At 41.7% G+C, this 24,165-nt stretch overlaps 2 protein-coding genes across 5 annotated transcripts in view; one reads left to right on the top strand and one right to left on the bottom strand.

Moving 5' to 3' along the window:
* Positions 1–14,364, top strand: part of NDUFA2 (NADH:ubiquinone oxidoreductase subunit A2) — a 51,898-nt gene extending 37,534 nt beyond the window's left edge. The window contains exon 3 of the mRNA XM_053718600.1: positions 14,053–14,364. Coding sequence (XP_053574575.1) covers positions 14,053–14,144 — 92 coding nt within the window. The 3' untranslated portion in view covers positions 14,145–14,364. The remainder of the gene's footprint in view (positions 1–14,052) is intronic.
* TMCO6 (transmembrane and coiled-coil domains 6) overlaps positions 14,280–24,165 on the bottom strand; it is a 155,376-nt gene continuing 145,490 nt past the window's right edge. For 3 of the 4 annotated variants that reach the window (XM_053718596.1, XM_053718599.1, XM_053718597.1), the window contains 2 exons: positions 15,866–15,979; positions 14,280–14,413 (listed from right to left, as the gene is read on the bottom strand). In XM_053718596.1, the coding sequence (XP_053574571.1) occupies positions 15,869–15,979 (111 nt within the window). In that variant the 3' untranslated portion in view covers positions 14,280–14,413; positions 15,866–15,868. The remainder of the gene's footprint in view (positions 14,414–15,865; positions 15,980–24,165) is intronic. The other variant, XM_053718598.1, reaches the window with a different exon arrangement.

Genomic DNA, 24,165 nt, shown 5'->3' with positions numbered 1-24,165 from the left:
GCCATTACAGATAACATTACAAGATATGGCTACTGTTATGACTGAAGTTTTGTCTAAATTACCAGAACTAAGAGGCAAGCGTGATCACTCTGGGGTGAGAACAGAGTGCGCTGACAATGCTAGGGCCATGTCTGATACTGCGTCACAGCTCGCAGAGCATGAGGACGGAGAGCTTCATTCTGTGGGTGACGGTTCTGATCCAAACAGATTGGACTCAGATATTTCAAATTTTAAATTTAAATTGGAGAACCTCCGTGTACTACTAGGGGAGGTCTTAGCAGCTCTCAACGATTGTAACACCGTTGCAATACCAGAGAAACTGTGTAGGTTGGATAAATACTTTGCGGGTACCGGCGAGTACTGACGTTTTTCCTATACCTAAGAGACTAACTGAAATTGTTACTAAGGAGTGGGATAGACCCGGTGTGCCGTTCTCACCCCCTCCAATATTTAGAAAGATGTTTCCAATAGACGCCACCACTCGGGACTTATGGCAAACGGTCCCCAAGGTGGAGGGAGCAGTTTCTACTTTAGCTAAGCGTACCACTATCCCGGTGGAGGATAGCTGTGCTTTCTCAGATCCAATGGATAAAAAATTAGAGGGTTACCTTAAGAAAATGTTTGTTCAACAAGGTTTTATATTACAACCCCTTGCATGTATCGCGCCGATTACGGCTGCGGCAGCATTTTGGATTGAGTCGCTTGAAGAGAACCTTAGTTCCTCTACGCTAGACGACATTACGGACAGGCTTAGAGTCCTTAAACTAGCTAATTCTTTCATTTCGGAGGCCGTAGTACATTTAACCAAACTTACGGCTAAGAACTCAGGATTCGCCATACAGGCACGCAGGGCACTGTGGCTAAAATCCTGGTCAGCTGATGTTACTTCTAAGTCCAAATTACTTAATATACCTTTCAAGGGGCAGTCCTTATTCGGGCCCGGTTTGAAAGAAATTATCGCTGACATTACGGGAGGTAAGGGCCACGCCCTACCTCAAGACAAGGCCAAAGCTAAGGCTAGACAGTCTAATTTTCGTCCCTTTCGGAATTTCAAGACAGGAGCAGCATCAACCTCCACTGCACCAAAACAGGAAGGAGCTGTTGCTCGTTACAGGCAAGGCTGGAAGCCTAACCAGTCCTGGAACAAAAACAAGCAGGCCAGGAAACCTGCTGCTGCCCCAAAGACAGCATGAACCGAGAGCCCCCGATCCGGGACCGGATCTAGTAGGGGGCAGACTCTCTCTCTTCGCCCAGGCCTGGGCAAGAGATGTTCAGGATCCCTGGGCACTAGAGATCATATCTCAGGGATACCTTCTAGACTTCAAATTATCTCCCCCAAGAGGGAGATTTCATCTGTCAAGGTTGTCAACAAACCAGATAAAGAAAGAAGCGTTTCTACGCTGCGTACAAGATCTGTTAACAATGGGAGTGATCCATCCGGTTCCGTGGTCGGAACAAGGACAAGGGTTCTACTCAAACCTGTTTGTGGTTCCCAAAAAAGAGGGAACTTTCAGGCCAATCTTAGATTTAAAGACTCTAAACAAATTCCTAAGAGTTCCATCGTTCAAAATGGAAACTATTCGGACAATCTTACCCATGATCCAAGAGGGTCAGTACATGACCACAGTGGATTTAAAGGATGCTTACCTTCACATACCGATCCACAAAGATCATCACCGGTATCTAAGGTTTGCCTTCTTAGACAGGCACTACCAGTTTGTAGCTCTTCCATTCGGATTGGCTACGGCTCCAAGAATCTTCACAAAGGTTCTGGGTGCCCTTCTAGCGGTACTAAGACCGCGAGGGATTTCGGTAGCTCCGTACCTAGACGACATTCTAATTCAAGCTTCAAGCTTTCAAACTGCCAAGTCTCATACAGAGTTAGTTCTGGCATTTCTAAGGTCGCATGGATGGAAAGTGAACGAAAAGAAGAGTTCTCTCTTTCCTCTCACAAGAGTTCCATTCTTGGGGACTCTTATAGATTCTGTAGAAATGAAGATTTACCTGACAGAAGACAGGTTAACAAAACTTCAAAATGCATGCCGCGTCCTTCATTCCATTCAACACCCGTCAGTAGCTCAATGCATGGAGGTGATCGGCTTAATGGTAGCGGCAATGGACATAGTACCTTTTGCACGCCTACACCTCAGACCGCTGCAATTATGCATGCTAAGTCAGTGGAATGGGGATTACTCAGATTTGTCCCCTACTCTGAATCTGAATCAAGAGACCAGAAATTCTCTTCTATGGTGGCTTTATCGGCCACACCTGTCCAGGGGGATGCCATTCAGCAGGCCAGACTGGACAATTGTAACAACAGACGCCAGCCTACTAGGTTGGGGCGCTGTCTGGAATTCTCTGAAAGCTCAGGGACTATGGAATCAGGAGGAGAGTCTCCTACCAATAAACATTCTGGAATTGAGAGCAGTTCTCAATGCCCTTCTGGCTTGGCCCCAGTTAACAACTCGGGGGTTCATCAGGTTTCAGTCGGACAACATCACGACTGTAGCTTACATCAACCATCAGGGAGGGACAAGAAGCTCCCTAGCAATGATGGAAGTATCAAAGATAATTCGCTGGGCAGAGTCTCACTCTTGCCACCTGTCAGCAATCCACATCCCGGGAGTGGAGAACTGGGAGGCGGATTTCTTGAGTCGCCAGACTTTTCATCCGGGGGAGTGGGAACTTCATCCGGAGGTCTTTGCCCAAATACTTCGACGTTGGGGCAAACCAGAGATAGATCTCATGGCGTCTCGCCAGAACGCCAAACTTCCTCGCTACGGGTCCAGATCCAGGGATCCAGGAGCAGTTCTGATAGATGCTTTGACAGCACCTTGGAACTTCAGGATGGCTTATGTGTTTCCACCCTTCCCGCTGCTTCCTCGATTGATTGCCAAAATCAAACAGGAGAGAGCATCAGTAATTCTAATAGCACCTGCTTGGCCACGCAGGACTTGGTATGCAGATCTAGTGGACATGTCATCCTGTCCGCCTTGGTCTCTACCTCTAAGACAGGACCTTCTGATACAGGGTCCATTCAAACATCAAAATCTAACTTCTCTGAAGCTGACTGCTTGGAAATTGAACGCTTGATTTTATCAAAACGTGGTTTTTCTGAGTCGGTTATTGATACCTTGATTCAGGCTAGGAAGCCTGTTACCAGAAGGATTTACCATAAAATATGGCGGAAATACCTATACTGGTGCGAATCCAAAGGTTACTCCTGGAGTAAGGTTAGGATCGCTAGGATATTGTCTTTTCTACAAGAAGGTTTAGAAAAGGGTTTATCAGCTAGTTCATTAAAGGGACAGATTTCAGCTCTGTCCATCTTGTTACACAGACGTCTGTCAGAAAATCCAGACGTCCAGTCCTTTTGTCAGGCTTTAGCTAGGATCAAGCCTGTGTTTAAAGCTGTTGCTCCACCATGGAGTTTAAACTTAGTTCTTAACGTTTTACAGGGTGTTCCGTTTGAACCCCTTCATTCCATTGATATAAAAATGTTATCTTGGAAAGTTCTGTTTTTAATGGCTATTTCCTCGGCTCGAAGAGTCTCTGAGTTATCAGCCTTACATTGTGATTCCCCTTATCTGATTTTTCACTCAGACAAGGTAGTTCTGCGTACTAAACCTGGGTTCTTACCTAAGGTAGTCACTAACAGGAACATCAATCAAGAGATTGTTGTCCCATCCTTGTGTCCAAATCCTTCTTCAAAGAAGGAACGTCTTTTACACAATCTGGATGTAGTTCGTGCCCTCAAATTCTACTTGCAGGCAACTAAAGATTTTCGCCAAACTTCTTCCTTGTTTGTCGTTTACTCTGGACAGAGGAGAGGTCAAAAAGCTTCTGCTACCTCTCTCTCTTTTTGGCTTCGTAGCATAATACGTTTAGCCTATGAGACTGCTGGACAGCAGCCTCCTGAAAGAATTACAGCTCACTCCACTAGAGCTGTGGCTTCCACTTGGGCCTTTAAGAATGAGGCCTCTGTTGAACAGATTTGCAAGGCTGCAACTTGGTCTTCGCTTCATACTTTTTCCAAATTTTACAAATTTGACACTTTTGCTTCTTCGGAGGCTATTTTTGGGAGAAAGGTTCTTCAGGCAGTGGTTCCTTCTGTATAATGAGCCTGCCTATCCCTCCCGTCATCCGTGTACTTTTGCTTTGGTATTGGTATCCCAGAAGTAATGATGACCCGTGGACTGATCACACATAACAGAAGAAAACATAATTTATGCTTACCTGATAAATTCCTTTCTTCTGTTGTGTGATCAGTCCACGGCCCCGCCCTGTTTTAAGGCAGGTAAATATCTTTTAAATTATACTCCAGTCACCACTTCACCCTTGGTTACTCCTTTCTCGTTGATTCTTGGTCGAATGACTGGGACTGACGTAGAGGGGAGGAGCTATATGCAGCTCTGCTGGGTGAATCCTCTTGCATTTCCTGTTGGGGAGGAGTTATATCCCAGAAGTAATGATGACCCGTGGACTGATCACACAACAGAAGAAAGGAATTTATCAGGTAAGCATAAATTATGTTTTTTCAAAACAAATATACACATTAAATAAAGAATTTTAATCTGGCCCACAGGCGGTGCTCTGCGGTTCCTTGCACTAATCTTATGGAATTTTGGGTTCATGACATGGTTGCTGTACTGTACATAGCAACATCTACTCCCAGCGTTTTTCCCATACTAATTGGATTTTTCTGACGCAAGAAAAATTAAAAAAGAAAAGAAAAATGACAGTTACATTTTTATTGTGTAATCTTTAATAAAAGTCCTATAGCTGTTTGCTTCTTATTTCATCCCTTATGAGATAGGATGATACAGATATGTTACTTGAGACTTAAAGAGGCAGTAACTTTTTGTTCTGTGTATATTGTAATAGATGCTTTTCAGCTGTTTGTTGTTAATTCATCCTTTGTGATTGAGGATACAACACGCGCTCAGGTATAGAGGGATAAGAAATTAGAAAGATTCCTTCTGACATTCTATGTTCTACTCTGGCTAAGCGTACAACTATTCCCATTGAGGACAGTTTTGCTTTCAAAGACCCTATGTATAAGAAATTGGAGGGTCTTCTAAAGAAACTATTTATTCATCAATGTTTCATTTTACAACCGACGGCCTGCATTGTACCAGTTACCACTGCGGCGGCCTTTTGGTTTGATGCTTTAGAAGAGTCTCTTAAGACTGAGACTCCTTTAGAGGAAATTTTAGATAAAATTAAGGCTCTTAAGCTGGCTAATTCTTTTATCACAGATCCTGCTTTTCAGATAGCCAAATTGGCGGCTAAGAATGCCGGATTTGCCATTTTAGCGTGTAGAGAGTTATGGTTAAAATATTGGTCTGCTGATGTGTCATCTAAGTCAAAGCTTTTGACTATTCCTTTCAAAGGAAAAACCTTATTCGGGCCTGACTTGAAAGAAATCATTTCTGACATTACGGGAGGTAAGGGTCATCTCCTACCTCAGGATAGATCTGCTAAACTGAGGGGTAAACAAAATAATTTTCATTCCTTTCGGAACTTTAAGGGAGTCCCCTCTTCTGCTAAACGGGAAGGAAATTTTACTCACGCCAAGTCCGTCTGGAGACCCAACCAGGCTTGGAACAAGGGTAAACAACCCAAGAAGCCCGCTGCTGCTACCAAGACAGCATGAAGGGGCGGCCCCAATCCGGGACCGGATCTAGTAGGGGGCAGACTTTCTCTCTTTGCCCAGGCTTGGATAAGAGATGTTCAGGACCCCTGGACACTGGAAATAGTGTCCCAAGGGTATCAACTGGAATTCAAAAATTCTCTCCCAAGGGGGAGGTTTTTCTTTTACGATTGTCTGTCGACCAGATAAAGAGAGGCGTTCTTACGTTGTGTTAAAGACCTCTCTACTATGGGAGTAAATCGTCCCGTTCCAATACTGGAACAGGGGCAGGGGTTTTACTCAAATCTTTTCGTGGTTCCCAAAAAAGAGGGAACGTTCAGACCCATTTTAGAGTCTAAACAAGTTTCTCAGAGTCCCATCTTTCAAGATGGAGACTATTCAAACAATTCTACCATTGATTCAGGAGGGTCACTATATGACTACCGTGGACTTGAAGGATGCATACCTTCATTCATCTATCTATCTATCGGGTTCTTGTAAAGCGCGGATGGATGCGCTGTAGTCTCTTTTGGAGCTTGATGGTGGTGCCGGCGTAGAGTGCGTTACCATACTCCATTCGGCTGCTGACGAGGGCATGAGTGACAGTCTTCCTGGTCTCGGTTGGGATCCATTTGAAGATCTTTCGCAGCAGGTGAAGTGTGTGGAAGCATGCAGAAGAGACGGCGTTGATTTGCCGGTCCATGGAGAGCGATGAGTCCAGAATGACGCCTAGATTTCGTGCATGGTCGGTGGGGGTTGGAGGGTGTCCGAGGGCTGTGGGCCACCAGGAGTTATTCCACACGGATGTGGTGGGATCGAGGAGGAGGACTTCGGTCTTGTCTGCGTTCAGTTTTAGGCAGTTGTAGTTCATCCAGGTGGCAACTGCTGTCAGCCCTTCGTGGACGTTTCTCTTGGCGGTGGTGGGGTCACTGGTGAGTGAGATGATTAGCTGGGTGTCGTCGGCGTAGGAGACTATGTTGTGGTTGTGTCACCGGGCGATGGCGGAGAGAGGGGCCATGTAGATGTTGAATAGGGTGGGGCTCAGAGAAGAGCCTTGGGGTTCACCGCAGCTGATTTCTGAGGGCTTGGAGGTGAAGGGTGGGAGTCTAACTTTCTGGGTTCTGCCGGTGAGGAAGGAGGTGATCCATTCCAGGGCTTTGTCGCGTATGCCTGCATCGTGTAGTCGGTTGCGGAGGGTGAGGTGGGAGACAGTGTCGAATGCTGCTGAGAGGTCTAGGAGAATGAGGGCGGCGGTCTCTCCTCGCTCGAGTAGGGCGAGGATGTAGTCTGTGGCGGCGAGGAGGGCGGTCTCGGTGCTGTGGTTGCTCCTGAAACCGGATTGGGAGGGGTCCAGGGTGTGGTTGGCTTCAATGTAGTCAACGAGTTGCGCATTGATGGACTTCTCGATGATTTTGGCCGCAAAGGGGAGCAAAGAGATTGGGCGGTAGTTCTTCGGATCATTGGGGTCAGCCGTGGGTTTTTTCAGTAGGGGTTTTAATTCTGCGTGCTTCCAGTCATCCGGGAAGGTGCCGGTTTCGATGGAGCAGTTGATGGTGCTGCAGAGCTCGGGGGCGATGGTGTCAACCGCTTTGTTGAAAATGTGATGCGGGCATGGGTCCGAGGGTGCTCCGGAGTGGATCGATCTCATGTTCCTGATGGTGTCCTCTGTGGTGAGGGGGCTCCAGATGGTCAGTGGGGGGTAGGCGGTGGTGTATTTGGGTGAGGTATCGGTGGGAGTTGGTGGGTAGGCGGTGGTTGGCGAGTTCTGGGGCACGAAGCTGTCATAGATGTTGACAATCTTGCGGTGGAAGTACATTGCGAGGTTATCGCAGAGGTCCTGGGAGGGCGGGATGTCGTTGGTGTTGCTGTTGGGATTGGAGAATTCCTTGATTACTGTGAACAGCTCCTTGCTGTTGTGGACGTTGGCATCGATTCTATCTTGGATGGCTGTCTTCTTGGTGGTTTTGATGAGGTGGTGGTGGGTAGTGATGGCTTCTTTGTAAGCTGTTTTATTTGAGGGGGTCTTGCTGGATCTCCAGGTCCTTTCCAATCGCCTGCAGTGACGTTTGGAGTCCTGGAGGGCAGGGATGAACCAACTAGCCTTGTTGGTGGGTTGGCGGTTGGACGGTTTCTTGAGAGGGGCGAGGGTGTTGGCGCAGTCTGTGAGCCAGTGGTGGAGGTTGCGGGCGGAGGAGTTGGCATCTGTGGAGGTGGCTGGGGGGCACTTGTTCAGGGTGGAGTGCAGTTGGTCTTCAGTGATGTTGTTCCAGTTTCTGCGGGGTGGGTGGTGCTGCCGGAGGTGTGCGATGGGTTTGTTGAAGGAAAAATGCATGCAATGGTGGTCGGTCCAGTGGAGTTCAGTGATGTAGTTGACCGAGATGTGGTTGCCTGCAGAGAAGATAGGGTTGAGTGTGTGTCCGGCTGAGTGGGTTGGGGATTTGACGAGTTCATATTCCTATCCACAAGGATCATCATCAGTTCCTAAGGTTTGCCTTCCTGGACAAACATTTTTCAGTTCGTGGCTCTTCCCTTCGGGTTGGCCACAGCACCCAGGATCTTCACGAAGGTTCTCGGGTCCCTTCTGGCAGTTCTCAGGCCGCGGGGTATTGCAGTGGCGCCTTATCTAGACGATATTCTGATCCAGGCGTTGTCTTACCATCTGACAAAATCTCATACAGACATGGTTCTGTCCTTTTTGAGGACTCACGGGTGGAAGGTGAATCTAGAAAAGAGTTCATTAATTCCACAGACCAGGGTTCCCTTCCTGGGAACTTTAATAGATTCCATATCCATGAAAATGTTCTTGACAGATGTCAGAAAGCTAAAGATTCTGAATACATGCCGAGCCCTTCAGTCCAATCCTCGGCCATCAGTGGCTCAGTGCATGAAGGTAATTGGATTGATGGTGGCGGCAATGGACATCATTTCGTTTGCTCGTTTTCATCTCAGACCGCTACAACTGAACTTGCTCAGGCAGTGGAATGGAGATTATGCAAATTTGTCTCCTCAGATAGATCTGGATCAGGAGACCAGACTCTCTCTTCTTTGGTGGTCGCCGGATCATCTGTCCCAAGGGACGTGCTTCCGCAGAACCTCATGGGTGATAGTGACAACGGACACCAGCCTACTAGGTTGGGGTGCAGTCTGGAATTCCCTGAAGGCTCAGGGTGTGTGGACTTGGTCAGAGTCTCTACTTCCAATCAATATTCTGGAATTGGGAGCAATATTCAATGCGCTTCAGGCTTGGCCTCAGTTGGCTTAGGCCAAATTCATCCGTTTTCAGTCGGACAACATCACGACTGTGGCTTACATCAATCATCACGGAGGAACAAGAAGTTCCTTAGCGATGACAGAAGTATCCAAGATAATTTGATGGGCGGAGGCTCACTCTTGTTATCGGTCAGCAATCTACATCCCAGGAGTGGACACCTGGGAAGGGGACTTTTTAAGCAGACAGACGTTTCATCCGGGGGAGTGGGTCTTTGCCACCCTGATTCTCGTCAGAATGCCAAGCTCCCATGATACGGATCCAGGTCAAGAATCCTCAGGCCGAACTGATAGTTGCCTTGGTCGTTCAACCTAGCTTATGTGTTTCCACCGTTTGCTCTCCTTCCCCGGGTGATTGCTCGGATCAAACAGGAGAGGGTTTCAGTAATTCTAATCGCGCCTGCGTGGCCTCACAGGACTTGGTATGCCGGTCTAGTGGACAGGTCCTCTCTGCCACCGTGGAAGCTTCCATTGAGGCAGGACCTTCTCATTCAGGGACCCTTCCAACACCCAAATCTAGTTTCTCTGCAACTGACTGCTTGGAGATTGAACGCTTGATTTTATCTAAGTGGGGGTTCTCTGATTCGGTCATCGATACCTTGATTCAGGCACGTAAACCTATTACTAGAAAGATCTACCATAAAATATGGCGTAAATATCTTTATTGGTGCGAATACAAGGGCTACTCATGGAGTTGAGTTAGGATTGCCAGGATTTTATCTTTTCTCCAAGAGGGATTGGAGAAGGGGTTATCAGCAAGTTCCTTAAAGGGACAAATTTCTGCTTTGTCGATTTTACTACACAAACGTTTGGCAGATGTTCCAGACGTTCAATCCTTTTGTCAGGCTCTGACCAGAATCAAGCCTGTGTTTAGACCAATTGCTCCATGTGGGAGTTTGAATTTAGTTCTTAATGTTCTTCAAGGGGTTCCGTTTGAACCCATGCATTCCATAGATATTAAGTTGTTATCTTGGAAAGTTTTATTTTTGGTTGTTATTTCTTCTGCTCGTAGAGTTTCTGAGCTTTCAGCGTTACAATGTGATTCGCCTTATCTTATCTACCATTCTGATAAGGTGGTTTTACGTACCAGACTTGGTTTCCTTCTAATATTCTAATAAGAATATTAATCAGGAAATTGTTCCTTCATTATGTTCTAATCCTTCTTCGAAGGAGCGTCTATTGCATAACTTGGACATGGTCCGTGCCCTGAAGTTTTACTTACAGGCGACTAAAGAATTCAGTCAATTATCTTCATTATTTGTTGTTTTTTCTGGAAAGCGTAGGGGCCAGAAAGCTAAGGCTACCTCTCTTTCTTCTTGGCTGAAGAGAATCATCCATCTGGCGTATGAGACTGCTGGACAGCAGCCTCCTGAAAGAATTACGGCTCATTCCACTAGGGCTGTGGCTTCCTCATGGGCATTTAAAAAAGGATGCTCCTGTTGAATAGATTTGCAAGGCTGCAACTTGGTCGTCTCTTTACACTTTTTCCAAATTTTATACTTTTGCTTCTTCTGAGGCTGGTTTTGGGAGAAAGGTTCTTCAAGCAGTGGTGCCTTCCGTTTAGGTTCCTGTCTTGTCCCTCCCTTTCATCCGTGTCCTGTAGCTTTGGTATTGTATCCCACAAGTAAGGCTGAAATCCGTGGACTCGTCATATCTTGTAAAAGAAAAGGAAATTCATGCTTACCTGATAAATTTATTTATTTTACGATATGACGAGTCCACGGCCCACCCTGTCATTTCTAAGACAGGTATTTATTTTTTGTTAAACTTGAGTCACCTCTGCACCTTTTGGCTCTTCCTAACTTCGGTCGAATGACTGGAGGGGGAGGGGAAGGGAGGAGCTTTATATATACAGCTCTGCTGTGGTGCTCTTTGCCACTTCCTGCTAGCAGGGGGGGGGGGGGGGGGAGAGCACCTTAGAGGACCAGATGCAGCTATAGTCTCAATTGATGTGGAAAAGGCCTTTGACTCCATTGCTGGGGATCATTTATTTTTAGCCCTAATGAAATATGGAGTAGAGAGCCCTTTCCTGTATTTCATATGCCTAATCTATAATTCATCTATGGCATCAGTCATTATTACTGGAACACTCACAGAACAATTCCCCCTACATAAGGGCTCAAGACAGGGATGCCCATTGTCCCCTTATCTTTTTAAATTTCGCCTTAGAGCCTCTTGCCATTCAGTTGAGGAAAGAACTAGATGGGATTAAATTAGGTACCAGAAGAATAACAACACTACTATATGCTGACGATCTGCTAGTATTAACCAATACAAATAAAAATATACCACTATTAAAGGACCAGTCAATACAGTAGATTTGCATAATCAACAAATGCATGATAAGAAGACAATGCAATAGCACTTAGTCTGAATTTCAAATGAGTAGTAGATTTTTGTTAAATAAATTGAAAAGTTATGTCTATTTCCACTCCCCCTGTATCATGTGACAGCAATCAGCCAATCACAAATGCATATACGTATATGCTGTGAATTCTTGCACATGCTCAGTAGGAGTTGGTGACTCAAAAAGTGTAAATATAAAAAGACTGTGCACATTTTGTTAATTGAAGTAAATTGGAAAGTTGTTTAAAATTACATGCTGTATCAGAATATTGAAGTTTAATTTTGACTTGAGTGTCCCTTTAATCCAGATACTACAAGAGTTTGGGTCTTTTTCAGACTATAAAAACATTAAAAACTGAAATATTTTGGCAAAATAAGGACTCATATCATTTGTCTCCGTTTAAAGAGGCAAAAGATTCCTTTACATACTTAGGGATTAAACTATTTTAAAAACTTTAAAGAATGGTATGACTTTAATTACCCCCCGATCTTCCTCAAAATTAAAGCATGATATGGAAAAATGGGCAAAATTTAAACTTACCTTATCTGGCAAGATTAACTTAATTAAAATGCTTCTTTTCCCCAAGCTGCTTTATTTAATGCAAAACCTCCCAATCTTGATTAAAAAAAAAAAATCTAATTGTGTATAAAAGAATATGCCTACAATTTTTATGGGAAATGAAAAGATCAATAGCTTTTTTTTTTTTTAAAAAGTCTCTCTTTAGAACTGAGGGAGGGTTTGCTCTACCTGATATAGAAATGTACAACTTATCTTGCATTAGTTAATTTGCATTAGGTTGGTTAGTGCTGATAATTATGCTGTTCTTCCTTTGGAAGATATGTTACTATTTCCATATTCTCTTACGTCACTTCTTCATACGCCACCTGATAAATGGCCTATTAAAAACTAGCCAATTCCCTGTGATACAGTGCGTAATAATAGCATGGCAGATGCTCAAAATACTAGGTATCAATTCAGCTTTCTCTAAATACTTACCTATTACTGGCAACCCTAACTTTTTACCAGCGTTAGACTAAAAAAATCTTTAAAAACTGGGCCTTGAATGGAATAAAAATGGTACATCAATGTATAGACTCGGAATTAAAGGTATGCAAGCAATTCTCCAAACTTAAACAAGAGTTTGATATAGAAAACAGAGATTTCTTTGCTTTTCTGCAGATACATTATATTCAGGAAATCTTACTGAATAATAGATCATTTGAGACTTGGGGTATCTTAGAACCTGCTCTAACTTTGTTTAACTCAGGCAAATATAGTATCTCAATAATATACAAAATAATTTCCTCATTTGGCCGTGAGAACTTACAAAAGTTAGCAGGTATATGGCAGATTTCCACGAAAAGAATACAATAAAGTTTTAGTCTCGTAGACAGAGCGACAATTTCCTCCTCATGGAGAGAAACTCATACTAAATTCATAAATAATGCATGTGCTACTCCACAAGTTAGTTTCTTTTATAAATGGGGAAAAAATAATCATGAGCTTCCCAAAAGAAATCCAGATGCAATTAATTGCACCTTTTAGGGGCACAGCTTACCTCGAACTGGCTAGGGAGAGTTGAGTTTTTTTTTTTTTTTTTTTTTTTTTTTTTTTTGTCTCCTCCGTTAAGGTTTTGTTAAAGGGACACTGAACCCAATTTTTTTCTTTTGTGATTCAGATAGAGCATGCAATTTTAAGCAACTTTCTAATTTACTCCTATTATCAAATTGTCTTCATTCTCTGTGTATCTTTATTTGAAATGCAAGAATGTAAGTTTAGATGCCGGCCCATTTTTGGTGAACAAACTGGGTTGTTCTTGCTGATTGGTGGATAAATTCACCCACCAATAAACAAGTGCTTTCCATGGTTCTGAACCAAAAAATAGCTTAGATGCCTTTTTCAAATAAAGAAAGTAAGAGAACGAAGAAATTGATTATGGGTGTAAATTAGAAAGTTGCTTAAAATTGCATGCTCTATCTGAATAACAAAAGAAAAAATTTGGGTTCAGTGTCCCTTTAAGGTTTAGTATGTTTTTAGTCTGTTAAGAAAATTACCATACTTTGTACAATGAATGTAATTTTGTATTAATATAGAAGTTCCAAGTGTTCTTGGGAAAAGGTGCTCTCATTTATTGAGATCATAGTCTTTACTGGTCGACGGATGTATGTATTATTAATACTTGGAATTCTAAATGTTACTTGTTATAATATGAATACAGGTAGTCCCCAGGTTACGAACAAGATAGGTTCTGTAGGTTTGTTCTTAAGTTGAATTTGTATGTAAGTTGGAACAGGCACTTTATTTAGGTGAAACTCTAGCCAAACATTTTTTTAGTTTTGGAAAGCATAGGGAAAAGTTTGTTTTGCTATCTGTGCCCCTGTTCAGAAAATTTCACATCACTTTCTGTCCTTGTGACAATTGGATTTTGAGTATTTTGGCTTATCCTGTAAAGGAGGATTGGCAATAAAGCTCTATTTTCTCTGTTTGTAAGTATGAGTTGTACTTAAGTCGGATGTCTGTAACCCGGGGACTGCCTGTATATGTTATATTGATGGTCATAGTGTGATGGAATTGTATTCTGTATGGTAAATAAAGATATATATATATATATATATATATATATATATATATATATATATATATATATATATATATATATATATATATATATATATATATATTTTATTATAAGTAGAATCACTTAAAATTACTTTATTCTTGTTTAATGTATAGAGACATATACTTTTTAATTTAAGTGTGTTAATGTTATGCTCTGTTAACCGTAACATTTCTCCTCCCCCCACAGATTTTGGAATAGAGAAGAACGTCCCTTTAAGTAATCTGAATGCTGAACAAGTGGCAAAGGCTTTGGAGACAGTTGTAAACAGCAAACCATGAAGCTACAGAATGTTATGCCCACGGTCTGCATTCTTCTATAAAATGCTCATCTAGTTATGGCTTAAACTGATCTGCTGCAAAAGCCACAACTGGCCCTGGACTCTGTTGTTTTCAGCCAGAAAAGGAAACCGAATGTTTGTGCACTTAAAAATCACTTAAGTTTATTACAAAAATAATTTTATTTCATTTAAAGGACACCAATAAAATGAATCCTAAATTACGTTGAAAAGTTTCTTTGTGCACACGATCCAAAGCTTCTTTTGTATCACCTGCAAATACAAAAATACATTTTAAAACATCCTGTAACATTCTTAATGGTTAGCACTGTTGTACATTTGTTTTTTTTCTTTGTAAAACTTCAGCTTTGGCAAGGAGTAATATTTACAAACAATACATAGCATGCATTATTAACTGACCCCAAATATCCATTTTTGCTTTACAAGATGGGAAAGGTGTACATTTCTTATCATTGAATACATAACGCATTAAAACTGTACTAAACTGTAACAGGATAGAGCTATTTGCCCCTTGATGTAGAAGAGTCTTCAGAACTCCTCTTTCTACTGCCTTTAGATCTGTCTCTACCTAATTGTAATATGCTGGTGTAGGCTGTAATAATCTTGTACATACAAAGAAAGATGGTGACAGTATAGTAGACCCATCCTGCCTGATCTTACAGCTAGTTAGGGGAAGGAATATCAACATGGTTTTGCTTCCTTATAGATTATATTCCTTCTCTGTCTTATTCACTTTACTTTTACTGAAGTTTGATATTTAAATAAAGGTGGTGCTTTTAGAAAAGCATACCCAAAGCCTGCTCAGCAACAGGTTAAAAGTTGGAAACTGATTTAATTTAAGCACCTGCACAAATCCACTTCTCATAGCACAGCAGCAATGTGTTCATGTGCACTCTATGTCCTACATAGGTAGCTCTCTGGAATAGTACTCACATAAAACATCTCATAGAAGGTTGGAGTTATTTTATATTTTATTTTACAAAAACATTTTTGGGCTTCATATTCTGCTGACTTCAAGCATATTAGATCTCAGAGTAGGCTAAAAGGGTCTTTAACTGTAATCGTTATCTTCTTTTTGTAAAGAATTCTCTCACACAGTATGGAGATTATATAATTTAGATTAAACAGATTAATTTGAAATTTAGCAGCTGTTGGGAAACCCCCTCAGTGACTGGAAATTTGAAGGAAAGAAAAATTGTGTTTAAAAAAAAAAAAAAAAAAAAAAATGATGAGATGGTGAATATATAAGCCACACCTACAGCAAAAACTGCTGCGCTACTCTCTTAAATTTAACATATACATAAGATTTTATTGCCTAGTAATATATTGTGAATGGTAGGGATGTGCACTGGACAGTTTTGTTAGCTTCCGAATGAGGAAGAAGGTGGCCGATCATGGCATTTGGTGTTTTAGCAATATTTCTTCTTGTGAAAGTGCAAATCCAGACCTTAGTGTTCTGCACTTTCACAAGAAGAAATCTGGCTCCGAAAAGAGCTGGATGCTGCGAGCGTCTGCCCTCTTCTGCTTTCAGTAGCTGGTAAAAACAAGACAGGTTCAGTAGCAATCTTGCAGCAAAGGTCTGTGGGAGCTGTGTGTGTGTGCTCTTACTCAAAAACAGAGTAAGCACTTTTTTTTAAATGGTAAAAAAAAAATATGCAATTTTATATTAACGTGAAGGAAAATTAAAACAAAACACATTTCTACCTGTCATGCTTGAAAATAGTTCACAAGAGCTTGGACTTGTTGCTTAAAATCAGGCTGCTCTTTATATGGGTCCAGTAACTGTAGGCCAGATAACTGATTAAAATCTCCCACAAGCTAAAAAAGAGTAAACAACATTAACTGGAATATATGGATGATCAACTGGAATAAGCAGCATATTATAAAGAGTTACATTGCACCAATTGGCACAATGATTCAACATGATTTAAAATGGGTCTCTCTTTTGCAAGGTGTATCCAGTCCACGGATCATCCATTACTTGTAGGATATTCTCCTTCCCAACAGGAAGTTGGAAGAGAACACCCACAGCAGAGCTGCTATATAGCTCCTCCCCTAACTGCCATATCCAGTCATTCTCTTGCAATTCTCAACATGTATGGAGGTAGTAAGAGAGAGTGGTGTAATATAGTTAGTTTTTTTATCTTCAATCAAAAGTTTGTCGTTTTTAAATGGTACCGGAGTTGTACTATTTTATCTCAGGCAGTATTTAGAAGAAGAATCTGCGTGCGTTTTTCTATGATCTTAGCAGCTTGTAAGATCCAATGCTGTTCTCGCATATGTCTGAGGAGTGAGGTAACTTCAGAGGAAGAATGGCGTGCAGGTTATCCTGCTATAAGGTATATGCAGTTATAAGTTTTTCTAGGGATGGAATTGCTAGAAAATGCTGCTGATACCGGATTAATGTAAGTTAAGCCTAAATACAGTGATTTAATAGCGACTAGTATCAGGCTTATTATCAGATATATACTCTTATAAATTTGCAATATAAAACGTTTGCTGGCATGTTTAATCTTTTTTTATATATGCTTTGGTGATAAAACTTTATTGGGGCCTAGTTTTTTTCCACATGGCTGGCTTAAATTTTGCCTAGAAACAGTTTCCTGAGGCTTTCCACTGTTGTAATATGAGGGGGAGGGGCCTATTTTAGCGCTTTTTTGCGCAGTTAAAATTACAAAATGAGACATCCAGCTTCCCTCAGCAGTCCCATGAATACTATAGGACATCTCTAAAGGGCTAAAAAGGCTTCCAAAATCGTTTATGGGGAAGGTAAGGCCACAGCACAGCTGTGGCAGTTTGTTGTGATTGTTTAAAAAACGTCTATTTCATTTTTTTGATCCGTTTTTTGCATTAAGGGGTTAATCATACATTTGCAAGTGGGTGCAATGCTCTGTTAACTTATTACATATACTGTAAAAATTTCGTTTGATTTACTGCCTTTTTTTCACTGTTTTTCAAATCGACAAAATTTGTTTCTCTTAAAGGCACAGTAACGTTTTTTATATTTGCTTGTTAACTTGATTTAAAGTGTTTTCCAAGCTTGCTAGTCTCATTGCTAGTCTGTACAAACATGTCTGACATAGAGGAAACTCCTTGTTCATTATGTTTATAAGCCATGGTGGAACCCCATCTTAGAATGTGTACCAAATGTACTGATTTCACTTTAAGCAATAAAGATCATTTTTTGTCTTTAAAAAATTTATCACCAGAGGATTCTGACGAGGGGGAAGTTATGCCAGACTAACTCTCCCCACGTGTCAGACCCTTTGACTCCCGCTTCAGGGACTCGCGCTCAAATGGCGCCAAGTACATCAAGGGCGCCCATAGCGTTTACTTTACAAGACATGGCGGCAGTTATGGATAATACACTGTCAGCGGTATTAGCCAGACTACCTGAAATTAAAGGAAAGCAAGATAGCTCTGGGGTTAGACCTAATACAGAGCATACAGACGCTTTAAGAACCATGTCTGATACTGCCTCACAATATGCAGAAGCTGAGGAAGGGGAGCTTCAGTCAGTGGGTGATATTTTTGACTCTGGGAAGATGATTTAACCTGATTCTGATATTTCTACATTTAAAATTTATGCTTGAGAACCTCCGCGTGTTGCTCAGGGAGGTTTTAGCTGCTCTGAATGACTGTTACAATTGCAGTGCCAGAGAAATTGTGTAGACTGGATAAATACTATGCCGTGCCGGTGTGTACTGATGTTTTTCCAATACCTAAAGAGGTTTACAGAAATTATTAATAAGGAATGGGATAGACCAGGTGTGCCGTTCTCTTCCCCTCCTATTTTTAGAAAAATGTTTCCAATAGACGCCACCACACGGGACTTATGGCAGACAGTTCCTAAGGTAGAGAGAAGAGTTTCTACTCTAGCAAAGCGTACTACTATCCCTGTCGAGGACAGTTGTGCTTTTTTAGATCCAAAGGATAAGAAATTAGAAGGTTACCTTAGGAAAATGTTTATTCAACAAGGTTTTATCCTGCAGCCCCTTGCATGCATTGCTCCTGTCACTGCTGCTGCGGCGTTCTGGTTTGAGTCTCTGGAAGAGGCTTTACAGGTAGCGACTCCATTGGATGACATACTTGGCAAGCTTAGAGCACTTAAGCTAGCCAATACCTTTGTTTCTGATGCCATTGATCATTTGACTAAACTAACGGCTAAGAATTCTGGTTTTGCTATACAGGCGCACAGAACGCTATGGCTTATATCATGGTCAGCTGACGTGACTTCAAAAATAAGCTACTTAACATTCCCTTCAAGGGGCAGACCCTATTCGGGCCTGGTTTGAAGGAGATTATTGCTAATATCACTGGAGGAAAATGTCATGCCCTTCTTCAGGACAGGTCCAAATCAAGGGCCAAACAGTCTAATTTTCATGCCTTTCGAAACTTCAAGGCAGGTTCGGCATCAACTTCCTCTAATGCAAAACAAGAGGGAACTTTTGCTCAGTCCAAGACTGTCTGGAGACAACCAGACCTGGAACAAAGATAAGCAAGCCAAAAAGCCTGCTGCTGCTGCCTCTAAGACAGCATGAAGGAACGGCCCCCTATCCGGTAACGGATCTTGTAGGGGGCAGACTTTCATTCTTCGCCCAGGCGTGGGCAAGAGATGCCCAGGATCCCTGGGCGTTGGAAATTATATCCCAGAGATATCTTCTGGACTTCAAAGCTTCCCCCCCCCCCCCCCAAAAAAAGGGGAGATTTCACCTTTCACAATTATCTGCAAACCAGATAGAGAGAGGAATTCTTACACTGTGTACAAGACCTCCTAGTTATGCGAGTGATCCATCCAGTTCCAAAGGAGGAACAGGGACAGTTTTTTTACTCAAATCTTTTTGTGGTTCCCAAAAAAAGAGGGAACCTTCAGACCAATTTTGGATCTAAAGATCTTAAACAAATTCCTCAGAATTCCATCATTCAAGATGGAAACTATTCGTGCCATCTTACCTATGATCCAGGAGGGTCAATATAGGACTACAGTGGATTTGAAGGATGCTTATCCTCACATTCCGATACACAAAGATCATCATCGGTTTTTCAGGTTTGCCTTTCTAGACAGGCATTACCAGTTTGTAGCTCTTCCCTTTGGATTAGCTACAGCCCCAAGAATCTTTATGAAGGTTCTGGGGTCGCTTTGGCGGTCCTTAGGCCACGGGGCATAGAAGTGGCCCCTTATTTAGACGACATACTGATACAGGCGTCAAACTTCCAAATTGCCAAGTCTCATACGGACGTAGTACTGGCATTTCTGAGATCGCATGGGTGGAAAGTGAACAAGGAAAGAGTTCTCTATCCCCAATCACAAGAGTTTCCTTCCTAGGGACTCAGGTAAATTTTAATTTCTACAGAATCTATCAGACGGAGTCCAGGTTGTCAAAGCTTCTAAATTCCTGCCGTGTTCTTCATTCCATTCCGTGCCCTTCGGTGGCTCTGTACATGAATGTAATCGGCTTAATGGTAGCGGCAATGAACATAGTGCCGTTTGCACGCCTACATTTCAGACCGCTGCAACTATGCATGCTCAGTCAGTGGAACGGGGATTACACAGATTTGTCCCCCCTGCTAAATCTGGATCAAGAGACCAGAGATTCTCTTCTCTGGTGGCTATCTCGGGTCCATCTGTCCAAGGGTATGACCTTTTGCAGGCCAGATTGGACAATTGTTACAACAGATGCCAGCCTTCTAGGTTGGGGTACAGTCTGGAATTCCCTGAAGGCTCAGGGATAGTGGACTCAGGAGGAGACCCTCCTTCTAATAAATATTCTGGAACTGAGAGCGATATTCAATGCTCTTCAGACTTGGCCTCAGTTAGCAACTCTGAGGTACATCAGATTTCAGTCGGACAACATCACGACTGTGGCTTACATCAGCCATCAAGGGGGAACAGAAGTTCCCTAGCGATGTTAGAAGTCTCAATATAATTCGCTGGACAGAGACTCACTCTTGTTTCCTATCAGCTATCCATATCCCAGGTGTAGAGAACTGGGAGTCGTCAGACTTTTCATCCGGGGGAGTGGGAACTCCCTCCGGAGGCGTTTGCACAATTGATTCATCATTGGGACAAACAAGAACTGGATCTCATGGCGTCTCGCCAGAACGCCAAGCTTCCACCGTTTCCTCTGCTCCCTTGACTGATTGCTAAGATCAAGCAGGAGAGTGCTTCGGTGATTTTGATAGCGCCTGCGTGGCCACGCAGGACCTGGTATGCAGATCTGGTGGACATGTCATCCTTTCCACCATGGACTCTGCTTCTGAGACAGGACCCTCTACCTCAGGGTCCTTTCAACCATCTAAATCTAACTTCTCTGAGACGGACTGCCTGGAGATTGAACGCTTGATTTTATCAAAGCATGGCTTCTCCGAGTCAGTCATTGATACCTTAATACAGGCACGAAAGCCTGTCACTAGGAAAATTTAACATAAGATATGGAGTAAATATCTTTATTGGTGTGAATCCAAGGGTTACTCATGGAGTAAAGTCAGGATTCCCAGGATATCATCTTTTCTCCAAGATGGTTTTGGGAAAAGGATTGTCAGCTAGTTCCTTAAAAGGACAGATTTCTACTCTGTCTATTCTTTTGCACAAGCGTCTGGCAGATATTCCAGACGTTCAGGCATTTTGTCAGGCTTTGGTTAGAACCAAGCCTGTGTTTAAACCTGTTGCTCCGCCATGGAGCTTAAATCTGGTGCTTAAGGTTCTTCAAGGAGTTCCGTTTGAACCTCTTCATTCCATAGATATCAAACTTTTATCTTTTAAAGTTCTTTTTTGGTAGCTATTTCCTCGGCTCGTAGAGTCTCAGAGTTATCTGCTTTACAATGTGATTCTCCGTATCTGATCTTCCGTACGGATAAGGTAGTCCTGCGTACCAAACCTGGGTTTTTACCTAAGGTGGTATCTAACGAGAATATCAATCAAGAGATTGTTGTTCCATCCTTGTATCCTAATCCTTCTTCAAAGAAGGAACGTCTATTACACAATCTGGACGTGGTTCGTGCGTTAAAGTTTTACTTACAAGCTACTACAGATTTTCATCAAACATCTACCTTGTTTGTTGTTTACTCTGTACAGAAGAGAGGTCAAAAGACTTCGGCAACCTCTTTCTTTTTGGTTAAGAAGCATAATCCGCTTAGCTTATGAGACTGCTGGACAGCAGCCTCCTGAAAGGATTACAGCTCATTATACTAGAGCTGTGGCTTTCATTTGGGCCTTTAAAAATGAGGCTTCTGTTGAACAGATTTACAAGGCGGCGACTTGGTCTGCGCTTCATACTTTTTCAAAATTTTACAAATTTGATACTTTGCTTCTTTGGAGGCTATTTTTGGGAGAGAGGTTTTTACAGGCAGTGGTACCTTCCGTTTAAGTACCTGCCTTGTCCCTCCCTTCATCCATGTACTTTAGCTTTGGTACTGGTATCCCGCAAGTAATGGATGATCCGTGGACTGGATACACCTTACAAGAGAAAACACAACTTATGCTTACCTGATAAATGTATTTCTCTTGTGGTGTATCCAGTCCACGGCCCACCCTGTCATTTTAAGGCAGGTATTTTTTTCATTTAAACTACAGTCACCACTGCACCCTATGGTTTCTCCTTTCTCTGCGTGTTTTCGGTCGAATGACTGGATATGGCAGTTAGGGGAGCTGCTAAGATCATAGAAAAACGCATGCAGATTCTTCTTCTAAATACTGCCTGAGATAAAATAGTACAACTCCGGTACCATTTAAAAACAACAAACTTTTGATTGAAGATAAAAAACTAACTATATTACACCACTCTCTCTTACTACCTCCATACATGTTGAGAGTTGCAAGAGAATGACTGGATATGGCAGTTAGGGGAGGAGCTATATAGCAGCTCTGCTGTGGGTGTACTCTTGCAACTTCCTGTTGGGAAGGAGAATATCCCACAAGTAATGGATGATCCGTGGACTGGATACACCACAAGAGAAATAAATTTATCAGGTAAGCATAAATTGTTTTGTTTTTTTTTTTTTTACTATAATTAAAAAGTATCAATAACATTTACTTATTAAGACAACTTGTTCATTGTTGTGGCATCATGAGAGTCTAACATATTTAAGTAATGTTTATCTATGAAACGTTTTACACAATTTTTTTGTAGAAAAACATAATTTATGTAAGAATTTACCTGATAAATTCATTTCTTTCATATTGGCAAGAGTCCATGAGCTAGTGACGTATGGGATATACAATCCTACCAGGAGGGGCAAAGTTTCTCAAAATGCTTGTAAATACACCCCCTCACTACACCCACAATTCAGTTTAACGAATAGCCAAGCAGTGGGGTGATAAAGAAAGGAGTAGAAAGCATCAACAACCGAATTTGGAAATAATTGTGCTTTATACAAAAAATCATAACCACCATAAAAAAGGGTAGGCCTCATGGACTCTTGCCAATATGAAAGAAATGAATTTATCAGGTAAATTCTTACATAAATTATGTTTTCTTTCATGTAATTGGCAAGAGTCCATGAGCTAGTCACGTATGGGATATCAATAACCAAGATGTGGAACTCCACGCAAGAGTCTCTAGAGAGGGAGGGATAAAAATAAACAACAGCCCTAATTCGCTGAAAAAATAATCCACAACCCAAAATATAAGTTTATTCTTTAAATGACAAGAAAAACTTAAAACATCAGCAGAAGAATCAAACTGAAACAGCTGCCTGAAGAACTTTTCTACCAAAAACTGCTTCTGAAGAAGCAAATACATCAAAACGGTAGAATTTAGTAAATGTATGCAAAGAGGACCAAGTTGCTGCTTTGCAAATCTGATCAATTAAAGCTTCATTCTTAAAAGCCCTCAAAGTGGAGACTGATCTAGTAGAATGAGCTGTAATTCTCTGAGGCGGGGTCTTACCCGACTCCAAATCAGCTTGATGATTCAAAAGCGTCAACCAAGAAGCCAAGGAAATAGCAGAAGCCTTCTGACCTTTCCTAGGACCAGAAAGTAAAACAAATAGACTAGAAGTCTTCCTGAAATCTTTAGTAGCTTCAACATAATATTACAAAGCTCTTACCACATCCAAAGAATGTAAGGATCTTTCCAAAGAATTCGTAGGATTAGGACACATGGAAGGGACAACAATTTCTCTACTAATGTTAGAATTCACAACCTTAGGTAAAAATTGAAATGAAGTCTGCAAAACCGCCTTATCCTGATGAAAAATTAGAAAAGGAGATTCACAAGAAAAAGCAGATAGCTCAGAAACTCTTCTAGCAGAAGAGAGAGCCAAAAGGAACAACACTTTCCAATAAAGTAGTTTAATGTCCAAAGAATGCATAGGCTCAAATGGAGGAGCCTGTAACGCCTTCAAAACCAAATTAAGACTCCAAGGAGGAGAAATTGATTTAAAGGGACACTGTACTTAAAAAATTTCTTTTGTAATTCAGATAGAGCATGCAATTTTAAGCAACTTTCTAATTTACTCCTATTATCAATTTTTCTTTGTTCTCTTGCTATCATTATTTGAAAAAGAAGGCATCTAAGTTTATTTTTGGTTTTAGTACTCTGGACAGCACTTTTTTATTGGTGGATGAATTTATCCACCAATCAGCAAGGACAACCCAGGTTGTTCACCAAAAATGGGCCGGCATCTAAACTTACATTCTTGCATTTCAAATAAAGATACCAAGAGAAAGAAGAAAATTTGATAATAGGAGTAAATTAGAAAGTTGCTTAAAATTTCATGCTCAATCTGAATAACGAAAGAATTTTTTTGGGTACAGTGTCCCTTTAATGACAGGTTTAATACGAACTAACGCCTGTACAAAACAGTGAATATCAGGAAGTTTAGCAATCTTTCTGTGAAATAAAACAGAAAGAGCAGAGATTTGTCCCTTCAAAGAACTTGCAGACAAACCCTTATCCAAACCATCCTGAAGAAACTGTAAAATTCTAGGAATTCTAAAAGAGAATTTATGAGAACACCATGAAATGTAAGTCTTCCAAACTCGATAATAAATCTTTCTAGAG

The sequence above is a fragment of the Bombina bombina genome, chromosome 6, assembly GCF_027579735.1.
Source record: "Bombina bombina isolate aBomBom1 chromosome 6, aBomBom1.pri, whole genome shotgun sequence".
In the NCBI taxonomy this organism is placed as follows: Eukaryota; Metazoa; Chordata; class Amphibia; order Anura; family Bombinatoridae; genus Bombina; species Bombina bombina.
Note: the sequence above shows the minus strand (reverse complement) of the source record. Positions and strands in the feature narration are given on the sequence as shown.